Consider the following 27,519-nt stretch of genomic DNA (forward strand, 5'->3'; position numbering starts at 1 on the left):
TTTCATAGTTAAAACAAGTTTGGAAAAATAGGAAGATAAGTCTGCAAACCAAGATTAGAATATTAGAAGCTACAGTGATGACAGTGGCCAAATATGGCTCTGAAGCATGGACGCTCCGAAAAGCGGAAGGAGATTTGCTAGATGTTTTCCAGAGAAATTGCTTAAGGATTGTTCTGGGCACACGGCTGACTGACCGTATTTCAAACAATAGGCTATACGAAAAATGTGGTTCAATACCACTCTCTAGGGCTATAATGAAAGAAAGGTTGAGGTGGCTAGGGCACGTTGTGCGGATGAAGGATGACAGATTGCCGAATATTATTCTTTTCGGCCAGCCGTCTAGGGCTAAACGGAAAACAGGTCGTCCCCGTCTGGGGTAGGAGGATGTCATAAAGAAAGATTTAAAGGAAATGGGAACTTCGTGGGCGGGTGTAAAAAGGTAGGATTTGAATAGATTGGGATGGAGGAAGAGCGTGCGTAGCTGTATTGGCCTCAGGTGGTTTGGTGCTGCAGTGAGTTGTTTGTAGTAGTAGTAGTCAACTATTTCGGATTTAGAAAGGTAAGGAGCTCTGACTTCTCCAGTTTTGGTTAATAATTGTGTTACCGGTGCTCAGGATAAGTAGAACTGTACTACATTTATCTTCAAAGGAGTTGATCTTTCGTTAGTTATGTTTGCGGATGACTTACTGCAGGATGCTCTTCAACATTTGAGCTTCTCCAATATGAGTACGAACGCACTGAAATGAGCTTTAATACTGATAAAACAGTTTTAAATTTGCAAAGAATTTAATGGAACTTCCAACTTGGACAAATAGCTTTTTTCTGCAAAGGAAGTATCAATTGGTGAACCCAGCTGGGATTATTGAGGAGCGTATTTGTGATTTCTCTACTGAATACCAGAAGTCTTTACATCTTTGGCCATTTTAGTTTATCCTTTGTTTGTAGTTGTATTTGTTTTTATTTCTGTTGTTTCTTTTTTTTGTTTTTCTTGATTTTTACTCTGTCTTTTTCTGGACTCTGGCCAAATTTTTGTGATGGGTTATAAATAAAATGATTGATTGATTGATGATGAATCCGTAGCCAAATGCTGCAGGTACAACTAAGCCAACAGTCTTAGGTACAACTAAGCCAACAGCTGTAGGTACTTTCGATCTTTTTCAGTCCAGACGATACGTTTGGAATACTTTCCCTCTTTGAGGAACACTTTCACTGTATCAGTGCAGACAATTTTCATTCTTTATAGGCAATTTCGATTATATTTTTACTGTCTGTGTTCTTACTCTCTTCCCTTACTCTCCTCCGTTGGATAAATTTCTTCAGTCCCTCCTAATTTATGAGACTTTTCTGGGATAATTCTGCTTTATTGTCTTTGTCTCATTATCTACCTGGATGATATTTATAGAATAGTTTTTTTTTTCCAGAAAAGAAGTTGTAAACTTATCCAAGGCTGTTCCACTCACATTTTTGTTATTCTCAATCTTTTTTTTGCTCGAATTTATAGAATTCTATTTTTCAGTCTTTCCATGCGTATTTGTTGCTATTCTCTCCAGACTGGCCCGACTTTTTGCCCTTTTTTCTTCAGCAAGTCGCCGGATATTTTCTTTCTGGCTATTCTCTCCAGACTGGCCCGACTTTTTGCCCTTTTTTCTTCAGCTATTTGCTGGATATTTTCTTTCCGGCTATTCTCTCCAGACTGGCCCGACTTTTTGCCTTTTTTTCTTCAGCAAGTCGCCGGATATTTTCTTTCGTCATCCTTTTTATGCAAAAAGTTCCTGCGGAGCTTTCGATGATATTGCTTTCATCCACCGATATTGTCAATTTTGTTCTAGTGTCAGTGCAATTTGGTTCTGTGAGGATGATTCTGTTTACTAGCAGATTATCATCTACTTGTTTTTTATTTCTGCCTTCGTAAACATTTATAATTTTTTTTCCATTTACTTTTAATATTTCATTATTTGTAAGCCATACTGATATATTCTGAGGAAGAGGAAGATCTGCGGAATGGTATACATGTATCTTTTCTTGAAGAGTTTCAACACCGATATCGTGAGCAATAGAAGCTTGAATTTTGTAATCCATCAAATTTGGATTTCCTGAGAGTGCAGCACCTAGCAGAGCTGCACCGTTCGAAGTTGTTGCACTCCCATCAAGCACTCTCAGCTGCGTAGTTGTCCCAAAGTAACTTGAAACAATCTTTTTAATCATAGCATTACGTGACGCACCACCAGTTAATAACACTTCGTCTATTATAGTTCTTTCAAATCCCGCGTGATTGAATGTTTCTATTATTGCTTGTTTAAATTTTTCGTAAAGATCGATGTTCATACGATCAAATTCAGAACGAGTTAGTATTTCTGGAATCGTTTCATTTTCACATTCAATTTGGAGTTCATATTTGTCAGCTTTTGACAATTTCTCTTTTGCCAAAATTACTTGACTTCGAAGCTTATGTAGAATAACCCCTTTTCCTGTATATTTCTTCTTATAATATCTCATTACCTTATTATCAAAATCCAAACCGCCTAAGTGATTGTGTCCTCCGTTTATAAAGGTTTTTAAAGTTTTATCGAGTATATATACGAGGGAGATATCCAAAGTGCCTCCTCCAAGATCCACAACCATAACAATTCTATCATCTGTGCTATTAATCCGACGAGCCAAGGTAACAGCAGAAGCTTCACTTATTAATCGAAGAACGTCTAAACCAGCTAAATTTGCAGCTTCAATCATAGCATGTCGTTGTGTCTGTGTAAAAAATGCCGGAACTGCAATTACAGCTTTCTGGACATCTTCGTCAAGAAAATGAGAAGATCTTTTCTTTAGGTCTCGAATGATAGCTGAAACTAACTCTACAAGAGTAAATGTTCTGTTTCCTTGTTCGAATCGTACGACTACTCTACCGTTTTCTTCGTCCAAATCAAAAGGATAATCTTCAGCATGTTTTTTCACCTGCTCCCAATTAAGACCTAGGATTCGTTTCAAACCGAAAGCAACGTTTTTTGGATCTGAGCTTGCTTTCTTCTTGGCGGCATGACCCACTATCAAACCTTCATTTGAGATACCCACGTATGAAGGAAATTTTTCAATTTGTCGCACAGTAGTATTTCCAACTACTGAAGATACTGAAGAGTAAACAGTTCCAATGTTTAAGCCAATTACACTCTCAGCACTAGTTAAGGCTGGTAACGTAACCCAGACAAGAATAAATAATTGTAAATATTTTACAGAATTCATTATTTGACCTCTGAGAACTTGACCTCTTGGAATAACTTTATATAAAATCACGCATCAAGTAGTTAGAACCTAGCAAAAAACAAAACTAATTTTTAAATTTTCATATATTTTCTGGCTTGAATTAAAAAATTAAAATTATTGCTCCGACACCATAAATATTTTGCAGTTTACAGTTAGATAAAATTATTTGATTTAAAATTTTCAGGAATTATTCTAGTTTCAGTTGAAAATCAGATTTTTTCTTAAAACCCCCCAAAAATTACTGCATTTTACATGCATTTTATTAATGGTAAAAATCCTATTTTTATATTCGTATGGTGGAAGATGTTAATAACATTTGCTACTACAGAGTTATAGAAAAATGCAGTTTTTCGTAAAAAGTTGATTTTGTTTTTAATATTATTTTGTTGATTATGAAAGGTTTTTAAATACATCAGTTTCCTTTGAAATGAGCCATTAAACAGCTCTCTATGATTTTCCAGTGCCCCGCCAGCTGTACTGAAAAAAAAAACAGGAAAAAGATACCGCCGATGCAGAATATGGTGCTTAGAGCCACTTTTATTGTTTTTCAAGCTAATGAATTTTCCTCATTATTCAATCCAAGAGACGGTCATTCTCCTATATAGGGGTATTGAACAAGGCGGTTCTAACAGTGTACTTCTTTTTTCGATCTGACTCTATCTTTAGGAGTTATGGGCTATTTTAGTTTTTACTGTGGGACGTGAGCGTCTCTTACAATGTTGCTAGCTACCGCTGCAACCCGGATAATCACTTTAGACCTTATATTTTCAACATTTTAAGTTCTACCAATAAAATCACGCGTCGAGTAGTTAGAACCTAACAAAAAACAAAACTGATTTTAAAATTTTTAGGAATTTTTCTAATTTGAATTAAAAAAATAAAATTACTGCTCAGACACCATAAGCACTTTTGCAGTTTAATAAAAACTTTAGTGATTCTGAACCAAAAACTAAAATAAACAAAAATAATTTTTTTTTCTACGGAAATATAGCACAACGTTAAAGAGATACGCACTTTAAGAGTTGAGCCGAAAAAAGTTTAGTTCCAGGAGACAATTATAACTTTGAAGTGAGAGATGAGAAAAAAACTTTCGTTGATTAAATCGAACAAAAAACAAAATTAATTTAAAAATTTCCCGCTATTTTTCTAGTTTGAACAAAAAAAAAAAAATATTATTCCTCAGACACCATAAATGTTTTTGCAGTTTGCATAATATCTTTAGCGATTCTGAACTGAAAATATGTGAAAATACACTGATGTCATTATAGCTAACATATAATATGGGATTTACTTTTACGCCATATATGGTTACAGCCTAAGATTATGACGTCATCCATCAATCTTGTACATGAAAATACACTTTTTCGTAAAAAATTGATTCTATATCAAAGATACATTTTATCAATTAGAAAAGGTTTTCAAATACATCAATTTCCTTTAAAATGAGCCATTAAACAACTCTCTATGATGTTCCAATGCCCTGCTAGCTGCAGAGGAAAAAAGAAAAAACAGATTCCGTCGATGCAGAATATCGTAGTTCAAGCAACTTTTCGTGTTCTTCAACCCAATGGATTTTCTTAGTTATTCTAGCCAAGGAGTTATAATTTTCCTACATAGGGATTTTGAACAAGGTGATTCTAATAGTATACTTTGTGTTTTGATCTAACTCTATTTTTAGGAGCTATTGGCTATTGTGTTTCTTAGTATGGGACGTGATCGTCTCTTACTAGGTTGCAAGTTACTGCTGCAACCCGGATGACTACATTCATTATTTGATGTGGATTAATATAGCTTTTTTGCGGAATTGAAATCCTCCCATCTTTGCTAAACTTATAAATAAAAAAAAATAATTAATTGCATTTAAGCTTGTCTTTTGTCATTATGAATTATATATAGCCAAACTTTTTTTTTTTTACAACGGCATTGATAACCTTATCAATGTCAAAATCCCAAACCCAATTATCATATCTATCATTGGTAGTAACCATGTATGCAGTCCAGGGCGAGATTTAATGTCCATGGTAAAAACCAACCAAACCAAATTCTGAGCCAATAGCTGTATGGTATACTGAACGTATCAAACAGGTTTCTGAGCCAATAGCCTGTATGGAATACTGAACGAACAGCCAAAAACAACTAGCTGTGTGTTATGTAGGTCAATGATCCAAATTATGATGTTCGTCCACTATTGCATAAGACTAAATGGTCTTAACTAAGGATTTGAATAATGGGATGAAACCAAGATGACAATAATAAGAATATTTTTTTTATTTGGATAGAAAGAAAGCGGTTTAGGGTTAAAATTGCTTACCAACTAAAGGTAAGTCTGAGGGACGGGTTACTCCCACTCCACATGACATAAATGTTAGAATATGATTAGAATACATTCATCATTACACAAGTCGATTGACCTAGCTTCAGTTCTTGGCTGTGGTCGGTATAATATACAAGTACCAAATTAGGAGTATGAGCAATACAATATTGTGTAACATTGGAGTATGCATAAAGTTGAAACTAATATAGTCGTAGCCGCCGAGAATAGAATTTTAATATAGAAATCCAGAACAATCCTTAGACATCAAGTAGTGAGGGGGTTATGGATTTGAACCATCAAGGACCCAACCTCCAAGAACCCCTCCCCCAACCTCCAATACCCCCTCCACCCAATTTTTTAACCCCTCCCCAGATTTTGTTTCATACTTTTTTTTAAGTTAAATTTGTTTTTGACATTTTATTTTATATTTTTATATATTTTTTCAACATAAAAATTTTTCAACTTTTTTTTACATGTATTAGAATGACATGAAATATACTTAAAAAAAAAAAAAATCACATTTAAAATTTTCGAAATAAGAAATGAGAATGATATAGATATGTTGCTCGTGACTTTTACTCTTTTTCTATTATTTTCTAATTTTTGCGGCTGTATTAGTGGTACTCTATGGCTACTGTTACTCAAACTGTATTGTTTCCTCAATAAGATGAGGAAACATACAATGGTGTTGCTCAAAATGTATTGATTCTTGAAATAAAATAGAAATAAGCAATTGCATTATTCAAAATACCAAATATAATATTCGAAATACTTTATTGCTTGAAATAAGATGAGAAAATATGCGATGATGTTACTCATATTGTATTGTTTCTGGAAATAAGATGAGTAAACAAGTAATGGTCTTCCTCAAAATGTATTGATCTTGATATAAAATGGAAATAAGCAATTATATTTGGTATTCAAAATACCAAATATTATTCAAAATACCAAATATATTTATATTATTCAAAATACTTTATTGCTCGAAATAAGATGAGGGAACAATTAATGGTCTTCCGCAAAATGTATTGATTCTTGAGAAGATGGAAAAAGCAATTATATTATTCAAAATACCAAATATAATATTCGAGATACTTTATTGCTTAAAATAAGATAAGGAAAGGGGTATGAAATGGTGTTACTCAAATTGTATTGTTTCTTGAAATAAGATGAGGAAACATGCAATGGTGTGGCAAAAGTCAACCTCCAACATTTTATAAGAGCTCTAAGCGATGAAATAGCTATAATTAACATTAGTTTATAAGGGCGTTAGCCAAGAACCTGATACTGCATCAGCCTCTGTTAAAAAACAAAAATTTGACGTTATGTTTTTCATAATGATAAAAGACAAGCCAAGGCAAAAGTTAAAGGTCCCATTACAAAAAAAAATAATTTTACAAAGGCACTAATTCTAATTTAAGGTCATTTAAAATGTTTCAGGGGTTGTTTGATGAGAATGAAGCACAAATCAATGTGATTAGAAAACTAGTGAAAGTGAGAATCGCAGCAGGTAAATAAAAAGGCATGGAAAAAACGACAGCGAGTATCACATTGAATTGTAAACAAAATTTTGAACAGTGATCTGTGGGTGGAAACATGAAAAGACGTATTTGTTATCAATAAAACCTTAAGAAATTAAATGAGATGATGCATGAATCTAAAGTGCTAAAGCAAAAGGCGTGGAAAAGACTTTCTGAGGTAAAGATGAACAAAAATGGACAATGAAATCTGCGGCTGGAAAACAAGGAACAGCGATGACTGACCACAAAAACAATCTAAATAGGTCAGGACTTCAAGAAAAAATTCGTATTTTGCACAGGGTGGCTGTATCCAACCTGTGGTGACGTCATGGCATCAAGAAAAGTCTCAAAATTATTTCCTGTTAAAAGACAAGCGACAATAAGAACCCATATATAAAAGCATGCCGCGTGCCGAGGCCCTGCGGCGAAAACACCAGGCTCCCAGTACTATTCGTTTACACGTATAATCTTTTGATTTAACATTGAAAGTGAATGACAAAGAAAATAGTTACCTTTCCTGAGTCAGGGTCAGATGGCAATTTTTTCTTATTAGGCATTTTTTGAAAACACATCTTTTACTTTTTGTTACTATGGGCTACAGTTTTAACTTAGAGTTTGTTCTTCATCATAGGCAGCGCAATAGCGCTGCCTAAGTAAAAAACGATGTTGGCAAAATGTATTTTTTTGTCTTAGACCAGGGCACTTCGTATCGAAGGAGTTGTCGTAAAAACTTCAAAAACAGCTCATTCGATTGGAAATTGAAACGCCTAGTGCCCTTTTTAATAGTCGAAAGTGATTGGAGGGCAACTAAAACCCCTCCCACGCCTCCCATTTCCCCAAACACATCTAATCAAAATCTTTAGACAGCCATTTCGTTCAACTTAGCTGAGAGGTCCGGAAATTATGTATTTGAGGATGACGAACCCCCTACAGCTCACAGGGCAAGGGTTGTAAGCTATGCCCCGGGGGCATATAAGATTTTTATAGAAAGTTTTGTCGTAGTAACTTCAAAAAGGGGTCATTAGAATAGAAATTGAAACGGCTAGTGCCCTTTTTAGTAGTCGAAAGTAATTGGAGGGTAACTAACCCCCCTCCCACGCCACCCTTTCCCCAAACATATCCAATCAAAATTTTGAGATAGCCATTTTTTCAACGTAATTAAAAGCTCTGGAAATTATATCTTTGAGGATGACAACCCCCCAACAGCCCTCAGGTTGTAAGTTATGCCCTGGGGGGATATAAGGTTTTAATAGAAAGCGTTGTCGTAATAACTTCAAAAAGGGCTCATAGATTGGAAATTGAGAGGGCTAGAGGCCTCTAAAGTTTATACAACCATCCCTTCCATAAAAAGCTTAAATGCTCCCGGGGCATAACTTACAATCCTTGCCCCCAGGCCCAGGGCGTTTGTTTCAACCCCAAAAGCCTTGTTATATGATATTTAGACTATTCTAAATAGAATGGCTCTCTCATAATTTCTATTAGAAGCAATTTGGGACAATACGACGTGTGTGGGGGGTAGCTGCCCTCTGATCACTTTGATTCTTAAAAACGGCACTAGAGCTTCTTTTTACCAATCCAATGGTTGAAAATTAGAAGTTCTAGTTCCCTTTTAAGAGTCAAAAGTAATGGAGGGCAGTAAGCCCCCCTCCCAACTTACCCTCTTCACCAAACGAATCTGATTAAAATTATGAGATAGCGGTTTTGCTCAAAATAGTCCAAAGAACATACAACAATGCTTCTATGGTGGACACCCCCCCCCCCCGTGCCCTGGGGATAAAGTCATGCCCCGGGGCATAAAGGTTTTTACGGAATGGGTGGTTGCATAAACTTCAGATGGGGCTCATCATATTTGAAATTGGAAGTTATAGTGCTCTTTTTAAGAATCAAAAGTGATTTGAGATAAACACGCCCCCTCACACTTATCATTTCCCAAAAGACGTCCAACCAAAATTTGGAGATAGCAAATTTGTTTATTGTAGTCATAGAATCTGGATATTATGTCTTTGAGGAAGACAATCCCGCCTCCACAGCTCTCAGGGCAAGGGTTGTAAGTTATGCCCCAGGGGCACATAAGGTTCTAATAGAAAGAGTGGTCGTGTATACTTCAGAGGGGACTAATTTGAACTGGTAATCTGAATTTCAACTACCCTTTTTAAGAGTCAAAGTGATCTGAGGACAGTTATCCCCCCTCAACACGTCGTGTTTTCCCGAAATACATCGAATAAAAAATTTTGAGACATTCATTTTATTCAAAATAGTCCAAAGAGCATATAATAAGGCTTTTGGAGTTGATTCAAACCACCAGAGCCTTTGGGCGACGGTTGTAAAATATGCCGCGGGACATTTAAGGTTTTTATGGAAGGGATGGTTATTTAACTTTAAAAGAGGCTCATTTGGTTGAAAATTGGAACTTCTAGTTCTTTTTTAAGCGTCAAAAGTGATGGAGGGCATTTAGCAAACCACCGACTACCTCACCTTCACCAAACGCATCTGATTGAAATTATAAGATAGCGATTTGTTTAAAATAGTCCAAAGAATATATAATAATGCCTCTAGGATTGTCAAAACCCCCCGACAACCTCGGGGATAGGGTTGTAAGTTATGCCATAAAGGCATATAAAGTTTTTATGGAATGGGCGGTCGTAAAAAATTTAGATGGGGCTCATTTGATTTGAAATTGGAAGTTATAGTGTCCTTTTTTGGAGAAAAAATTTGGAGATCAGAATTTTGTTCATCGTAGTTGAGGGGTCCGGAATTTATATCTGTGAGGAAGGTAACCCCCCCCCCTTCAGCTCTCAGGGCAAGGGTTGTAAGTTATGGCCTGGGGGCATATAAGTCTATTTTAGAAAGGGTGATCGTATATGTTTTGAAGGGAACTCATTGGGTTGGTAATCAGAGTTATAGTGCCCTTTTTAAGAGTCAAAGTGATCAGAGTGCACCTAACCAGAGCGTAACGGCGAGGGTTTTAAGTTATGCCCTTGGGGCATTTAAGGTTTTTATGGAAAGGATGGTTGCATAAGGGGAGTGTCCTGCTCAAAGGTATAATTTCCAGAACTTTCAACTACGTTGAACAAACTGGCTATCTAAAAATTTTGATGGGATGTGTTTGGGGAAATGGTGGGCGTGAGAGGGGGGTTAGTTGCCCTTCAATCACTTTTGACTATTAAAAAGTGCGCTAGCCATTTCAATTTACAATCGAAAGAGCCATTTTTGAAGTTTCTACGACAAAACTTTCAATAAAAACCTTATATGCCCCCAGAGCATAACTTACAACCCTTGCCCTGAGGCTATGGGGGAGTAGCCCCCTCAAAAACATAGTTTATATCTGGAAATCAACTACGCTGAACAAAATGGCTATCTCAGCCCTTTTCGAAGTTTCTACAACAACTCCTTCGATACGAAGTGCCCTGGTTTAAAGGAAAAATAATAATACATTGTACCAACATCGTTCTTTACTTAGGCAGGGCGATTGCGCTGCCTATGATAAACGCCGTATTTAATCTGACCTGATATAAAATGTTGGCCACCTTATTTTTAAGCACTTTGCATAGTCGAACAGCTTATTGATTTCTTTAAACATATTTAAATAGTAACCTTTCTTCTTACATAATCGATTAGATCATTTTTACAACAACAAAAACAAAAGTTATTTCAACCTTTTAACAATCTAATCTTCCGCAGTAATAAAGTCTCTAAAACGTTTTTAAATAAAGCAAAAGAAGATGGAAAATTAAAATAAAGAAGAATGAACTAGTCCTTTTATTGGTGGTCTTCCCTTGATTAAGGATTCCAAATTGTTCAATTCAAGTGTCAAAATGTCAACTTCTACTTAATTTAAGCATCCGTCCATCTGAGCTCAGTTGTTTTATTTTAGCCAAATTGGAAATTCTTTCCTGGCTAACCTCAAAACTGATAATCATGCTCAGAAATGTGATTTTCAATTGGAGAAATCAAAAAGTAATTTTACTTTTAAGCTTAACGAGTATCAACATTTTTAATCGGATTTTTATTGAAATTAAGCTTAAAGAAGGCTGTTTGTGCAATTAAGTGAAGATTAGACGGAGCTAAACAGTCACAAGACAATGGTGACGAAAAGCTCTCACAAGTAGAAATTTAAAAATATTCGAAGATAATTAATCTAGTCATAGTCATTTGCTGAGGCAAGTAACATAATGTCTCTTAAAAAATAAGTTGAAAAATAAAATAAAAGTCGACTTCCCAACAAAATTTATTAATCCAAATCTGAATAAAAATAAAAACTTTTCACCGCCACATACCAACACCTGAGGCAAAGACTAAAAACAGAATGATAGATTGATTTACCTGGTCAAGCTAATAAATAAAATCCGATTCCAAAAAACAAGCTCCCCAAAAAAAGGTCGAAGGAAAAACAGTAAAAGACAAAACAATACAAAAATATAAGTGTGATACTAACAATTAAAAACAAGATGTCAAAAACAAGAGATCAAGTTAAAAAAAATGCAGTTTAATTTAGAAGGATGCACACGAAAGGGAAAAAGAGAGAGAGAAAGAAAGAGAGAAAGAGAGAGAGAGAGAAAGAGATGATATATTTAACAGACACGACCGCAGGGTGGGGAGGGAGAAGGCTCGAGAACCATACATCAAAATGTAATAGTTTTTAGTATTTTTGTAAAATATCCAAAAAATTCCCTATTTGGGCTACTTTAAAAACTTTCTTCTCCCTCCCACGAAACAAATTCATTCGTAAGCCACATACCTGACTTTTAATGTACCATAAACATTTGCTTTCAGAAAAGGAAGTATTTTTGACAGCAAGAATGCTAGTAAACAGTTCACCAGGATTCACTAGTTTGAGCAGTAAAGGAAGGTCGCCCAAAGCGTAAATTATATTTGGATTCGAAGACAAAAGGTACTTAGTTTACAGGATAGAATTCCCAGAAATATTGCACTGCTAAGCCAAAATCAACTGAATGGCGTTTGAATCCGAAAAGTGAGAGAAGACACATACCTAAACCAAAATCCCACTATACTGGGTGCAAACAAACCAGCCAACAAAACAAATTAAAGCACAACCAGACATAATAAGAAAATTACCTTCAATAAATAACCAACGTTACTGAACAAGGCACCAATTTTAAATTTTGTTACAAAAAATTAAAACCCTGTAAATTTATGGTATTTAAAAACTTATCCTTAACACTGGGGGCATCTAAAACAAGTCGCCGTAATGTCATTTGATTTTCCAACTTTTTTGCAATATTCTCAAAGAGCAACCCTTCCCTAAAAAAAAAAAAAAAAGTTTTTCGTAGACTGGATTCAGCCAATAGTATGGAAAACCCCCTAGGTCAGCAAATGACATTACAATAAAGAGCAGTTAAAAGGAACAAAGACAACATCTCAGCATCTTAAATAATAACATAATAAACTTTAGAGATTCGATGACCAAACAACTAAATAGAATCACCCACAACCTCTAATATTTATTTTTGTTTAAATGGCAGACAGTGATACAGAACCAATTCACAGCTTTTGGTTCTAAAGCATTTCTAGAGGCGTTCATCTGAGTTTTATCGAATGGCCGAAAACACAAGTAAGGATCTGGCCTGCCTGTCACGGGAAGTGTTAGAGCAGTATGTTTCTGATGAGATGTTTATGGAATGATTACTGACTGATACGTAGGTTTCTGCTTACCAACTTCATGTCGAAAAAATTAAATAAAAAATAAACAACGATTTACAGGCCTTGAATACCAAGGGGTCTCAAAATCCACTGTCGTCCATCTTGATACCCAAGAATAAAGGTCTCAAAACTATCTGGTAGGAAAAATAACAACAAAACAAGCTCCTTAGAGTCAAGGACTCGTTTCTCTTGGACTTCCCTCAATTCCCTTGGCAAGAAATTTGATTTACTTCGACGCAATTTGACTAAATATGACAACACGTGATGTAGTCTAAGTAGTGAACAACACTCAATATTAGCAACGCTTACGACAAACATTTTCCTGCTGCATTCACGCAACATAATTTTGCACTAGTCCTAAGGACTTCTTTAACTAATTCACCTAGCTTCAAATAATCATCCAAGATATCCGTCATCAATAGGCATGGTAAAAACTACACTCTTCGGTTCCTCAGTATAGTTTTTTATCTTTCTCCACAGCTCAGTAAATAACGGCTCTGAGTCCATTATGCCTTCTTCTATGACACTATTTTTGGGACTACCAGGATATCCAGGTGAGTCAATCCCAGAGTCAGAGCTTGACTCATAACTAGCAGAGCTAGCTGATGTTTCTAAAATAAAAAGGATAAATATTACTCTAACGATAGTAAATCAGACAAAAGGTCGTAAGCATCAAAATTAGAATTTTACGAAGCTTATTTATCAAACTCTGTACCCTTACTCATTTTTACTGGTTTACTCATTTTACTGAGGTCTTACTCAATTTTAAATTATTCCCTTCATTGATTCAAGCTATTTTTCAAGCAAAGGAATTCAGTTGACTCAACTAATCTAATTTAAAGGGGGAGATGTACTAGACATTGTGTTCTTTGACGACACTTTGATACGCTAGGTACCGTCATTACGCAAAGACCTACACCGTACAATGGACGGTGCTTAAAGGTTGAAATAAAAAATTGAGGCCATACATCTTAAAAGCATCAGCTTCGACTGACTGTCACAAAGAAAACGCGCCCATTAACGAATTCTCCCAGGGGATTAGCTACTATAGAGAGCTGTCAAGAATTTGGAGTTGGACTGGGAAATTTCACAGAAAAGGCAGTTAGATTTTACGTCCTTTTTGTCAGCTAGCCTGTCAATCAAAGTGGTTGACACCACAGGGAACTTTTTTGTTCGTGCTGAAGAAAAGAGGCGGTTGTCCTTTCGAAATATTCGTTTTGTGTTTTTTCAGTATTTTCGATTGGCATTAAAAACCCAATTTTTGACCGTTTCTTCTTTATAATAGGAAACTCCCAAAGCAGCCATTTTGCTCAAATGATAATTCCTTTGAGCTTATTTTTACCATTTTCCTAGCAGGTAAACTAGAAACATTTTAGGGAGCGCCCTTTCCTAAAATTTAAAAAGAAAATTCTACTCTATTTAGTTGAAAAAAAGTATACCTTCTGATAATAGAAGTTTCATTGTAACTGAAAATCCACATCTTCGACACAAAACGCGAGAAATTCAATGATTTTTCTAACATATCGAGGAAAGTAAGGTGTCGGCTTACAGTATTTTGTCATTCATTCAGATCTTTTATTATTAAGTTCTGCAACTTGTAGCAAAACTTCCCAATCAATTCTAAATAGTGTGATACCACAATCTGAACAGTTTATAATGGACAAGATATGGTGATCCTTTAAGGCACTGTATCAAACAGTTCATGGTAACGAACTGTATGTAAGGAGCGACCCGGCTCAATAGTAACCGTAACTCTAAAAAGCGGAATTTTGATACCAATAAATGTATTAAAAGATTTAGCTTATTGTGCTGATATTAAATATTTAAGTTTTATTAAGTTTAATCTTACCGATGAAAGGCTACGAGCCTGAAAAAATTTGCCAGATTTTCGAAAAAAGGGGGAAACACCCCTAAAAGTATTACGATCTTAATGAAAATCACATCATCAGATTCAGCATATCAGAAAACCCTATTATAAGTGGTTTCAAGCTCCTATCTGCAAAAATGTGAAATTTCGTATTTTTGCCAGAAGAAAGATCACGGATGCGTTTTTTTTTTTTTTTTTTTTTTTTTTTTTTTACGGGTGATAGTATCGACCCAGTGGTCCTACAATATCGGGAGAGGGCTCATTCGAACAGAAATTAAAATTTCTAGTGCCCTTTTTAAGTGACCAAAAACATTGGAAGGCAACCTGGCCCCCTCCCCCACCCCTTTTTTCTCAAAGTCCTCCGATCAAAATTTTGATCCTCCGTTTTGCTCATCATAGTTGAAAGGCCCAATAACTATGTCTTTATACAACATGACCCCTACCCCCCCCACCCCCCCCCTAGGCCCAGGGGAAAGGTATTTAAGTAATAAAATTTGCCTATTTTTACACATAGTATTTGTTATTGTGAAGTCTGTATACATTTTCGAGGGGGGGGGGGCAAATTTTTTGCTGGGGTTTTCTCCCCTGGGGAGTTTTATTTTCTTTAGGCAGGGATGTTTCCAGGGGGTGAACTTGTCAGGGGAATTTATACAATGGGGGAATTTGCCAAAATTCCTATACAAAATTCTTTTTATATGTCTTGCTTTCTCTTTTCTGTCTCAATTTTACGCGTGGAGTTGCTAAGGGTAATAGTCCGGGGTAAATTTTCACAGGAATGATTGAATTGTCTAGAGGATATTTCTGTGGGGAGGGGGATTTCTCCATGGAGGTGGGACCAGATTTCCTGGAAATTATATAAAAAAACAAGTTTTTCAACTGAAAGTAATGAGCAACGTTAAAACCTAAAACGAACAGAAAATATTACGTGTATGAAGGGGATTGCCCCCTCCTCAACACCTCGCTCTTTACGCTAAAGATCAAATTTTGTCCCAATTCTTTAAGAACGACTCCTGAAACACAAGGGTCGTTTAATTGGAACAACAGGAAGATTCTTTTAAAAGCACTAAAAACTTTAGCGTCAAGAGCGAGGTGTTGAGGAGGGGGCAATTCCCTTCGTACACGTAATAATTTCTGTTCGTATTAATTTTTAATATTGCCCCTTACTTTCAGTTGAAAAAACGTGTTTTTTTTTAATTTAATAGCTTTAAGATATATATACCAAATAAAGATATGGTGATATAAATAAAGATGCGAACGAGATATGGTGATCCTTTAAGGTACCGTATAACCTTAAGAAATTATAACAAAAAGATATGGTGATATAAATAAAGATAAGGACGAGATATGGCGGTCCTTTAAGGTACCGTATAGCCTTAAGAAATTATAACAAAAAGATATGGTGATATAAATAAAGATGCAGACGAGATATGGCGGTCCTTTAAGGTACCGTATAGCCTTAAGAAATTATACCAAAAAGATATGGTGATATAAATAAAGATGCAGACGAGATATGGCGGTCCTTTAAGGTACCGCATAGCCTTAAGAAATTATACCAAAAAGATATGGTGATATAAATAAAGATGCTGACGAGATATGGTGATCCTTTAAGGTACCGTATAGCCTTAAGAAATTATACCAAAAAGATATGGTGATATAAATAAAGATGCAGACGAGATATGGCGGTCCTTTAAGGTACCGTATAGCCTTAAGAAATTATACCAAAAAGATATGGTGATATAAATAAAGATGCGGACGAGATATGGTGATCCTTTAAGGTACCGTATAGCCTTAAGAAATTATACCCAAAAGATATGGTGATATAAATAAAGATGCCGACGAGATATGCTAATCCTTTAAGGTACCGTATAGCTTTAAGAAATTACAAGAAAAAGATATGGTGATATAAATAAAGATGCAGACGAGATATGGCGGTCCTTTAAGGTATCGTATAGCCTTAAGAAATTATACCAAAAAGATATGGTGATATAAATAAAGATGCGGACGAGATATGGTTATCCTTTAAGGTACCGTATAGCTTTAAGAAATTATAAGAAAAAGATATTGTGATATAAATAAAGATGCGGACGAGATATGCTTATCCTTTAAGGTGCCGTATAGCTTTAAGAAATTATACCAAAAAGATATGGTGATATAAATAAAGATGCTGACGAGATATGCTTATTCTTTAAGGTGCCGTATAGCTTTAAGAAATTATAAGAAAAAGATATGGTGATATAAATAAAGATGCGGACGAGATATGGTGATCCTTTAAGGTACCGTATAGCTTTAAGAAATTATGAGAAAAAGATATGGTGATATAAATAAAGATGCGGACGAGATATGCTAATCCTTTAAGGTCCCGTATAGCTTTAAGAAATTATACCAAAAAGATATGGTGATTAAAGATGCGGACGAGATATGCTAATCCTTTAAGGTGCCGTATAGCCTTAAGAAATTATACCCAAAAGATATGGTGATATAAATAAAGATGCCGACGAGATATGCTAATCCTTTAAGGTACCGTATAGCTTTAAGAAATTACAAGAAAAAGATATGGTGATATAAATAAAGATGCAGACGAGATATGGCGGTCCTTTAAGGTACCGTATAGCTTTAAGAAATTATACCAAAAAGATATGGTGATATAAATAAAGATGCGGACGAGATATGGTGATCCTTTAAGGTACCGTATAGCTTTAAGAAATTATAAGAAAAAGATATGGTGATATAAATAAAGATGCGGACGAGATATATTCTAATCATTTAAGGTACCGTATAGCTTTAAGAAATTATACCAAAAAGATATGGTGATATAAATAAAGATGCGGACGAGATATGCTAATCCTTTAAGGTGCCGTATAGCTTTAGGAAATTATAAGAAAAAGATATGGTGATATAAATAAAGATGCGGACGAGATATGGCGATCCTTTAAGGTACCGCATAGCCTTAAGAAATTATACCAAAAAGATATGGTGATATAAATAAAGATGCTGACGAGATATGCTAATCCTTTAAGGTACAGTATAGCCTTAAGAAATTATACCCAAAAGATATGGTGATATAAATAAAGATGCGGACGAGATATGGTGATCCTTTAAGGTACCGTATAGCTTTAAGAAATTATAAGAAAAAGATATGGTGATATAAATAAAGATGCGGACGAGATTTGCTTATCCTTTAAGGTACCGTATAGCTTTAAGAAATTATACCAAAAAGATATGGTGATATAAATAAAGATGCGGACGAGATATGCTAATCCTTTAAGGTGCCGTATAGCTTTAAGAAATTATAAGAAAAAGATATGGTGATATAAATAAAGATGCGGACGAGATATGCTAATCCTTTAAGGTGCCGTATAGCTTTAAGAAATTATAAGAAAAAGATATGGTGATATAAATAAAGATGCAGACGAGATATGGCGGTCCTTTAAGGTACTGTATAGCCTTAAGAAATTATACCAAAAAGATATGGTGATATAAATAAAGATGCGGACGAGATATGGTGATCCTTTAAGGTACCGTATAGCCTTAAGAAATTATACCAAAAAGATATGGTGATATAAATAAAGATGCGGACGAGATATGGTGATCCTTTAAGGTGCCGTATAGCTTTAAGAAATTATACCAAAAAGATATGGTGATATAAATAAAGATGCGGACGAGATATGCTAATCCTTTAAGGTGCCGTATAGATTTAAGAAATTATACCAAAAAGATATGGTGATATAAATAAAGATGCGGACGAGATATGGTAATCCTTTAAGGTTCCGTATAGCTTTAAGAAATTATAAGAAAAAGATATGGTGATATAAATAAAGATGCGGACGAGATATGCTAATCCTTTAAGGTACCGTATAGCATTAAGAAATTACACCCAAAAGATATGGTGATATAAATAAAGATGCGGACGAGATATGGTGATCCTTTAAGATACCGTATAGCTTTAAGAAATTATAAGAAAAAGACATGGTGATATAAATAAAGATGCCGACGAGATATGCTAATCCTTTAAGGTACCGTATAGCTTTAAGAAATTATACCAAAAAGATATGGTGATATAAATAAAGATTCGGACGAGATATGCTAATCCTTTAAGGTACCGTATAGCCTTAAGAAATTACACCCAAAAGATATGGTGATATAAATAAAGATGCGGACGAGATATGGTGATCCTTTAAGATACCGTATTTGAAACAATATTAGATTTTATATCAGAGGGAACATATGAAAGCCCATAAAAAAAAGAATACATGATAGAATTATTATTTAAACTGTGGTACACTGTAATAACGACAACTTCAGTCTTATTAACTAACTAAAAAAAAAAAAAAAAAAAAAAAAAAAAAAAAAAAAAAAAAAAAAATCCAATCCTCAAGAAATTTCGACAACACTAAAAGTTAGAGACTCAATAACTCCAATAATTCGAACGTCGAACCACAACGACCTTATTGGTATTTATAAAATATATAAATATATAGTTATTTGAATGGAGATGTCTCAAAATAGAGACACCTTGCGTTCATTTTTATTAGTAAGTACGTAAGTAAGTTTATTAGAAACCCGCAATAGAAAATAAATGCGGAGTAAGAAAAGAAAAACAAAATAATATAATTCGCAAGGAAATAAGAAGGAAAACACAAGATAAATAACATAACAATATCCACGGATTCATTGATCTGGAAAAAATAAGTTAGAGGATCACTGGCACATATCTTCTTTGGAGTATTGGTCCTCAGATCCTTAGCGATGTTGTCAAGCAGCACTAGAGGGTCGATAAGTTCAAAATGAGAAATAATCTTGTGATTTCTGTACCCTCTTGGTTAATATAGAAGGAATTTACAATATTTAAAATAGCCTCTCCTTAGCTGAAGACAGTTTTTTTTCTGCATTAGAGGATGAAAACCGGAAAGAAGAAGTATTGTAGGAGGACAAAAACTATGGTAAAGTTTACATAAGCCTCGGCGGTTGTACCTTCCTCTATTAGGCGAGATTTTACCATATGAGATGCGAATACAGTGCATAGCACTAGCAACCAGAAACGAGCATGTAGTCGAAAGTATATCAGAAAAAGTAATCCCAAGTCATTTCAACTTTAAGACACACTCGAGTAATATTGTACCCACATGTAAAGGATGAACAGTGTTAAAAATATTAAAACACAGAAACTCGTATTTTGAAGCATTTACAGAAAGTCCAATCATACTCAAACCATTAATCAGAACATTTAGATTCTTTGTGAGGCCTGACCTAGTATGATTAACTAGCAGTACGTCATCAGCACATGTAATGTAATTAACAACAGAATTTTCTAAAACACAGTAGGAGACAGCATTCGCGAACAGTCCGCAAGCACAATTTTAAAAATATATGGAACCAGCACACCACCTTGCCTGACTCCCTTCTTTACTAAGATAGGCTCAGATATATCAGACATCCATTTTAGCCGAACCAACGAATTAAAATACCAATATTGAAGAACTTTTACGACGGAAGAATTGACTCCCGCTTTAAATAAGCAATGAAGCGCTTGCGAATGTACAACGTTGTCAAAAGCGTCCGAGATACCAACCAAGCCAAAATGAAGTGGCCTTTTTTGCATTTTTGCCGAGACTAGCAACTGACCAAGTACATGATGGGTTTGAGAACATCCAAAACCAGCTCTGAACCCAACCTGACAATCAAAAAAATCACATTTCGTCAAAATTTTAGGCAATACGGCATACTCGAACAGCTTGCTCATGAAGCAGGACAGTGTAATTGGTCGATAACTGGAACACTGATCTGCGTCCTTTCTCTTTTTCAAAACTGATGTTACGATTTCCACAAGGAAACTATCTGAAACTAACGATTGGGCTGAACACATTTGGAATAGGAGCTGAATGTGTGTTAACAATAATGGACACTTAATGGAGAAGTGATTGTAACACAGACCATCCATATCAGGAGCACTTGATTTCTTAACCCTCTTTAAAGCCTGATAGATATCACCACCAGATATTGACAATATATGGGCTTGCTGAAGAACTTGAGGAATAGTATTAAGCAATAAGGAAGAAAACATGGACTGGATAGAATGATTAAATATAGAAAAAACACGAGTAAGATGAGCAACAAAATCACTGATTTTGGTAATCGAAACGGTAGCAGGCACACACTTGCTGCTATTAATTACATTGGACCAAGACTTCCGATCCGAGGGGCTATCCAAAGCATTCAGGTGGGCTTGACGCAAAGAAGATCTAAACTGACGTTTCGATTTTGCTCAATTTTAAATATTTCGCCAGACTTGGACCGATCACAAGCAACCCAAAGGCGGTGCCAAAACTTCGCACGTTGTTTAGCTTTTTTCACTTCTGGGCACACATTCCACAACGGTTTTCTGGTGCCAAATCTAACACGTTGAACAAGAACTGAAGTTGAAGCAGCTGACTTCAAACAATGCACGAGCTGGTAAAAGTAACAATTTAAATCAATCTAAGCTGCCGGCGACCTTACGGAGGTTTGTAAAAGCTGAAAAGGCACTTTCAGGCTTGAGAACAACGAGCAAAGAACATACAAATAAACTTCAGAATATACTCGTTTCCAATTTGGCTTATCAAACCATTTATTATGGTTAGAAGAACGGTCATAAGCCAGTAGAACAGGCGACTCAATTTCACAAGTTAAAGGCAAGTGATCATCCTCAATTTTATCATCCAAAACAATGACAGGAAGAATCACAAGTGATCCGTTTGAAGCTATAATATGATCAAGGTTTGATCTAGCACCATCACGGTTATCAATACAGGTAAGTTCTTTGTCCTTATTGACTAACTGATAGCCAATAGGTAAAGCATCAAAAAACAGGTCATTTCATTCAGATTTGGACAGAAGATTGGCATTAATATCACCAACCACAATCCAATTTAATCCCTGATTGATCACTCTTAGCAGAAGTATCCTGAGACGTTGGCAAGCACCCACGAAGGAAGATAGGGAAGAAATGTTCTTACAATTGCATGGCATATAGACATTGATGAAGACATGGGCGTAGGCAGCATATTGTCTAGGGGGGCGGCCGAAAGTGTGATGGAGGGCCTTTTATCAACTGCTTTTCCAACCATCTGCTTTTTCAGCCATATCTAATGTAAATTTGAAGGTCTAGGGGGGGCAGCTGCACCCCTCCCTACGCCCATGGATGAACACCAATTTACCGCACTTTATTGCCAGTAAATTATGATCAGAAGAATTAAAATCAGGCTTCTGAGCGAGGCAAACTAAAGTTGCAAGGCCCCCAGAGGGCCGGCCGCGCGTTGTTTTAGGTTCACGTACAAACGAGTGGTGGGGGGGGGGCGTTAAAGAGTATCTGTATTGGTATTAGTTAGAAAATGTTCCAGTAGGAAAACTATATCATAATCAAGAAGCTCATCAATAAGAAGATCTTTGTCTTTGGTTCCGTTAATATTAAGTGATACAAAGCGAAATTTATTGCCACTAGCAATCATTTCTTATCCTTATTCAGAGCTCATCAATAAGAAGATCTTTGTCTTTGGTTCCGTTAATATTAAGTGATACAAAGCGAAATTTATTGCCACTAGCAATCATTTCTTATCCTTATTCTCAGAGCTTTTTTTTAACACTGGGCATCTGAGACTATAGGAAACATAATTCCCCCCGCAGTTGGCACAATTCGGGCTTTCAGTGCAAGGATTCTCACGTGTGTTACAATGTCCAGCGGTGCATCGTGAACACTTTGATCAGTCGATGGGAGTGGGCAATTACCGACAATGTGGTTTGGCGATTGACAACGGTAACATCTAGGAGGTAGTTTCTGGAAAGATCTAATTTTAAAAAGCTCGTATCCCAAACACAAACCATCATTTATAGCTTTATTTAAGGCAGCATCGTCAAGAAATTCAAGGCGGAAGGATCTGGAACTTCCAATTTTAGTTGCATCAACAAGACCAGACATCATACTAATAAGCTCTGATTTTAGCACACCAGCAGGGATGTCACTCACAATACCAAGTACTATTTTGATTAAAGACAGGAATGGACACATTAAGCTGACTAGTTGCAGCGGCGGCGAGAGAGACGGCTGAGGCTTTATCCCGGGTGAGAACTACCCATCTTTTCCTGACAGGTTCAGATCTAACACTTACGATACCATCATGACCATCCAAGGTATCAAGGGTCTCTTTGCGCTCAATAGGATCTTTGAGGTAATTAGGTGGGTTTTTAAAATAACTGCATAGGACGGTTTCTAAGAGACAGAAAGCTCTTACATTAACGACGGAGGACATCCAATTTGTCCAGGCAGAAGAGTTCTCACACACTCAGACAAAGAGCTTAACTCAGACAAACAGGAGTTTAAACGGCAACTCAACGCACAAAAAGCATCGGCAGGAATGAGGGGTGCTTCACTAGGGTGGTGGATAAAAAAGACTGACAGACCAAAATCATCAGTATTGAACTTTGTGATAGAATTGATAATATCAGAGATACTGTTAATAAACACATTTGTGCCCAGTCTCTTTGGCTGAATTCCTCCAGGATGGAAAAACTGAAAGATGTGTCTCATCGCTTTGGAAACCTGGGCGAGTGTAAAAAATTCAAACATATGTTTCTTCATAATATCTGGAGAAAAGCCTTTTTCAATACTATTTTGGACCAAATTCAGAACAGGACTATAAATGAGCAATCCAGCGGTAGACGCCATCAGCACCAAATGCAGAATAAATACTGAATGAAGGAACCTAGGAACAAGGGAAGTGTAAGGACCCACTCAACAGTTCCCCGGAATTTACAGGTAACTTATTACCGACGGGTACAATAGGTCGCTTGTGGAAGGTTCTTTCCCCTTTTCTGCTAGTTCCCAGTACGCTTCTTAGCGATATGAAATGAAAAATGGCGCTACAAAAATTGATAGTATAGATGACGTGCCAACCTACCCGAGAAAGAGATGGTGCTGGTGAAAATACCCAAAGAAAAGGGCTATTCCAATAATTGGAGAAGGTTTTACAAACACTACTTAATAAAAAAAAATCCATCTTTAGAGGGTAAACAACAATAGGAAAAACAAAACCTCAAAATAATTCAGAAACTTTTTCCAGATAACAACAAAGAAGCAAACTCAGCCAAAATAACATTGAATATACTATATCCTTATTAAAGTCCTTATAAAAGATGATTTGGTTAAAATATAGAAAGTGATAACTTCCATACTTGAATAACTACTGTTATGCGTAAATTAAATTTGAGCCCAAATTTTTGCAGCCGAAATTAGTCGGAAAAGTATCCAAGATCTTCCTTCAACCTTCTCTACGTGAAAGTTTTGAATTTTCTATGACGATAGACATATAGGTCTTTACTTATATTAAATAAAAAAATAAGTTTTTTAACTAAAAGTAAGGAGCAAGATTAAAACTCAAAACGAACAGAAATTATTCCGCGTATGAAGGGGATTGCCTCCCTCCTCAATATCTTGCTCTTCGCGTTTAAGTTTTCAGCATAAAAAGCAAGGCATTGAGGAGGGAGGCAGCCCCTTCAAATACGGAATAATTTTTGTTCGTTTTGAGTTTTAATGTTGCTCCTTACTTTCAACTGAAAAAACATGTTCTTTTTTGAATTTCTGATCGTTTTTGGAATAATACCGGTAAATCTGAATCACCCTCTATGAAAAATCCCCTTCCCTCACGGGAAAATCCTCCATGGAAAGTTCCTCCCACAAAAGATACTCTTCAGGAATTCTTGAATTACAAAAGAATTCCTTGAGGAAAATTCCATCCTCGCTGGAAGTTCGCCCCCCCTCCGTAAATTTTTTTGCAGACAAGTCAGCCTGAAAAACTATCCTTAGAATGTTTCCATTTGAAAAAAAAAAGATTTTAAGCTCTAATAGTATAGGTTTTCTGATCACTCCGGAAATCCCCACTTCCATGGGATTTTTTCCCAGAAATCAAAAGACGCTGAAAATTTCTCCCGAACCATCTTCACATGCAAAATGGAGTTGGCGAAGACAGTAAGACAAATAAAAAGAATTTCGTATAGGAGTTCTGTCAAATCCCCTCAGCGTAAAATTTTCCTTTAAGTTCACCCTCAGAAACATCCCTCCTTACGGAAAATTATCCCCATGGAAATGGGGATAAAATTCCCAAGCACAAAATCCCTCTCCCCCCTAGAAAAATGGCTGTATACTTCCCAATAAGAAATACTATACGTAAACAATGGCCATTTTTTTTAATTTGAAGACCTTTTCCCAGGGGCTGTGGAGAGGGGAGGGGTTCATGTTTCATCTCCAAAGTCAAAGTTCTGGAACCTTTCAACTATGCTGAACAAAATGCCTATCTCAAAATTTTGATCAAAATTTGGGAAAAAGGGATGTGGGAGGGGGCTATTTGCCTTACAGTATTTTTGGTCAAACAGTTCGTGGTAACGAACTGTAAGTAGGCTAAGGAGCGACCCGGTTCAATGGTAACCAAAACTCTTGAAAACGGGTTTTTGATACCAATAGATACACCAAAAGAATCAAATTACAATGCTGATTTCAAATATATAACTTTCATCAAGTTTAGTGCTACCCATCAAAAGTTACGCGCCTGAGAAAATTTGGCTGATTTTCAAAAAAAGGGGGAAAGACCCCTAAAAGTTATAGAACCTTAATGAAAATCACACCATCATATTCAGCGTATCAGAGAACCTTGCTGTAGAGGTTTCAAGCTCCTATCTACAAAAATGTGGAATTTCGCATATTTTGCCAGAAGAAAGATCACATATGCGTGTTTATTTGTGTGTTTGTTTTTTTTTCCAGGGGTAATCGTATCGACCCAGTGGTCCTAGAATATCGTAGATGGGCTCATTCAAACAGAAATTAAAAGTTCTAGTGCCGTTTTTAAGCGACCAAAAAAAATGGAGGGCAACTAGGCACCCTCCCACGCTTATTTTTTTCCAAAAGTCACCCGATCAAAATTTTGAGATAGACATATTGTTCAGCATGGTCGAAAATATTATAAATATGTCTTTTAGGATGACTTAATACCCCGAAGTTCCCAGAGGGAGGGCTAAAAGTTATGAACTTTACCCAATGTTAACATATAGTATTGGTTATTGGGAAGTATACAGACGTTTTCAGGAGGTTTTTTTTCTCGTAGTGGGAGGGAAGGGTGGGTCGGTGGTTATGTTGGAGGATCTGTTCATGAAGGAAGTTTTCATGGGGGAAGGGAAATTGCCGTGAAGGGGGCGCCGGACTTGCCAGCATTATTTATTGGTTATTGGGAAGTATACAACCATTTTCAGGAAGGACTTTTTCTGGAGGGGGAGGGGGCTAGAGGAGGGAGTTACTCTGGAGAATATTTCCGTGGATGATGTTTCTTTGGGGTAAGGGACATTTCTATGAAGGGGGCGCCGGATTTCCAATAATAATTTAAAAAACGATCAGAAATTAAATAAAAAAAAAACAAGTTTTTTCAACTGAAATGTAAGAAGGAATATTAGAACTTAAAACGAACAGAAATTATAACGTATGTGAGGGGGTTCTCCCCCAAGTCAATACCTCGATCTTTACGCTACAGTTTTTTTTTAGTGCTTTCAAAAGAGCTATCTATTCTAATTAAACGGCCTTTGTGATTCAGGGGTTTGTGAATCAAATTTTTTTTTTAACTTTGAACATAAAGAGCGTGGTATTGACTAAGGGGACAACCCCCTCGTATACGTAATAACATATACGTAATAAAAAAAACAATAAAAAAACAAGCGATACGGCTCGAAACTTTTAAAAACGGAATTTTGATGTCAATAAATGTATCAAAAAAATGTGTTTATAGTGCTGATTCTAAATATATAAATTTTATTAAGTTTAGTATTACTCATCAAAGGCTACGAGCCTGAGAAAATTTACTCGATTTTTTAAAGAGGGGGAAACATCCCCTACAAGTGAAAGAATTTTAATGAAAATCACACCGTCAGATTCAGCGTATCAGAAAACCCTATTACATAGGTTTGAAGCTCATATCTGCAAAAATCTGCAACTTTGTATTTTTTGCCAGAAGAAAAATACACGAATATAGAAGTTAGTTACGTAAGTTAATTTGTAAAGAGATCCATTTAGCAAAAGAAAAGTAATATTTCTATGCAGATAAAAGCTGCATTAACTAAAAAACGATCAGAAATTAAATAAAAAAAACAAGTTTTTTAAACTGAAAGTAAGGAGCGACATTAAAACTTAAAACGAACAGAAATTATTCCGTATATGAAAGGGGCTGTCCCCTCCTCAACGCCTCGCTCTTTACGCTAAAGTTTGACTCTGTCTCACAACTTTATTTTTTAAAACAATAAAAAACTTTAGCGTAAAGAGCAAGGCGTTGAGGAGGGAACAGCCCCTTTCATATACGGAATAATTTCTGTTCGTTTTAAGTTTTAATGTCGCTCCTTACTTTCAGTTTAAAAAACTTGTTTTTTTTATTTAATCACTTAAAGGGGGCACTAGAACTTAAACTTCAGTTCAAATGAGCCCTCTCACGATGTTCTAAGATCAGTGGTTCGATACAATCACCCCTGGGAAACACACACACACACACAAAAAAAAAATAAAAAATAAACACACATCCGTGATCTTTCTTCTGGCAAGAAAAATACAAATTCCAAGTTTTTCAAATAGAAGCTTGAAACCTCTCCTGTAGGATTTTCTGATGCACTGAATCTAATGGTGTGATTTTCATGAAAACTCTTTGACTTCTAGGGGGCGTTTCCAACTTTTTTTGAAAATCAGGCAAATTTTCTCAGGCTCGTAGCCTTTTATGGATAACACTATACTTAATAAACCTTATATATTTGGAATCAGCATATTAAGTCAATAATTTTTCTATATCTATTGATATCAGAATTCCGGTTTTTAGAGTTTCGGTTACTATTGACCCGTATCGCTCCTT

General features: G+C 35.8%; 2 protein-coding genes across 2 annotated transcripts in view; both read right to left on the reverse strand.

Annotated features, from left to right (window-relative positions):
* Positions 1 to 1,653: 1,653 nt before the first annotated feature.
* LOC148948826 (uncharacterized) lies at positions 1,654 to 3,234 on the reverse strand. Its single transcript, XM_089095032.1, has one exon. It carries the CDS (start codon positions 3,232 to 3,234, stop codon positions 1,654 to 1,656), a length of 1,581 nt encoding a protein of 526 aa, XP_088951158.1.
* Positions 3,235 to 11,028: 7,794 nt separating this feature from the next.
* The window catches only part of LOC148948827 (uncharacterized), an 88,188-nt gene continuing 71,697 nt past the window's right edge, over positions 11,029 to 27,519 (reverse strand). Inside the window, exon 8 of the mRNA XM_089094724.1 lies at positions 11,029 to 13,361. Coding sequence (XP_088950850.1) covers positions 13,147 to 13,361 — 215 coding nt within the window. The 3' untranslated portion in view covers positions 11,029 to 13,146. The remainder of the gene's footprint in view (positions 13,362 to 27,519) is intronic.

This window comes from Artemia sp. Qi Xiang Cuo, chromosome 9 (assembly GCF_049724085.1).
Source record: "Artemia sp. Qi Xiang Cuo chromosome 9, ASM4972408v1, whole genome shotgun sequence".
Classification (NCBI taxonomy): Eukaryota; Metazoa; Arthropoda; class Branchiopoda; order Anostraca; family Artemiidae; genus Artemia; species Artemia sp. Qi Xiang Cuo.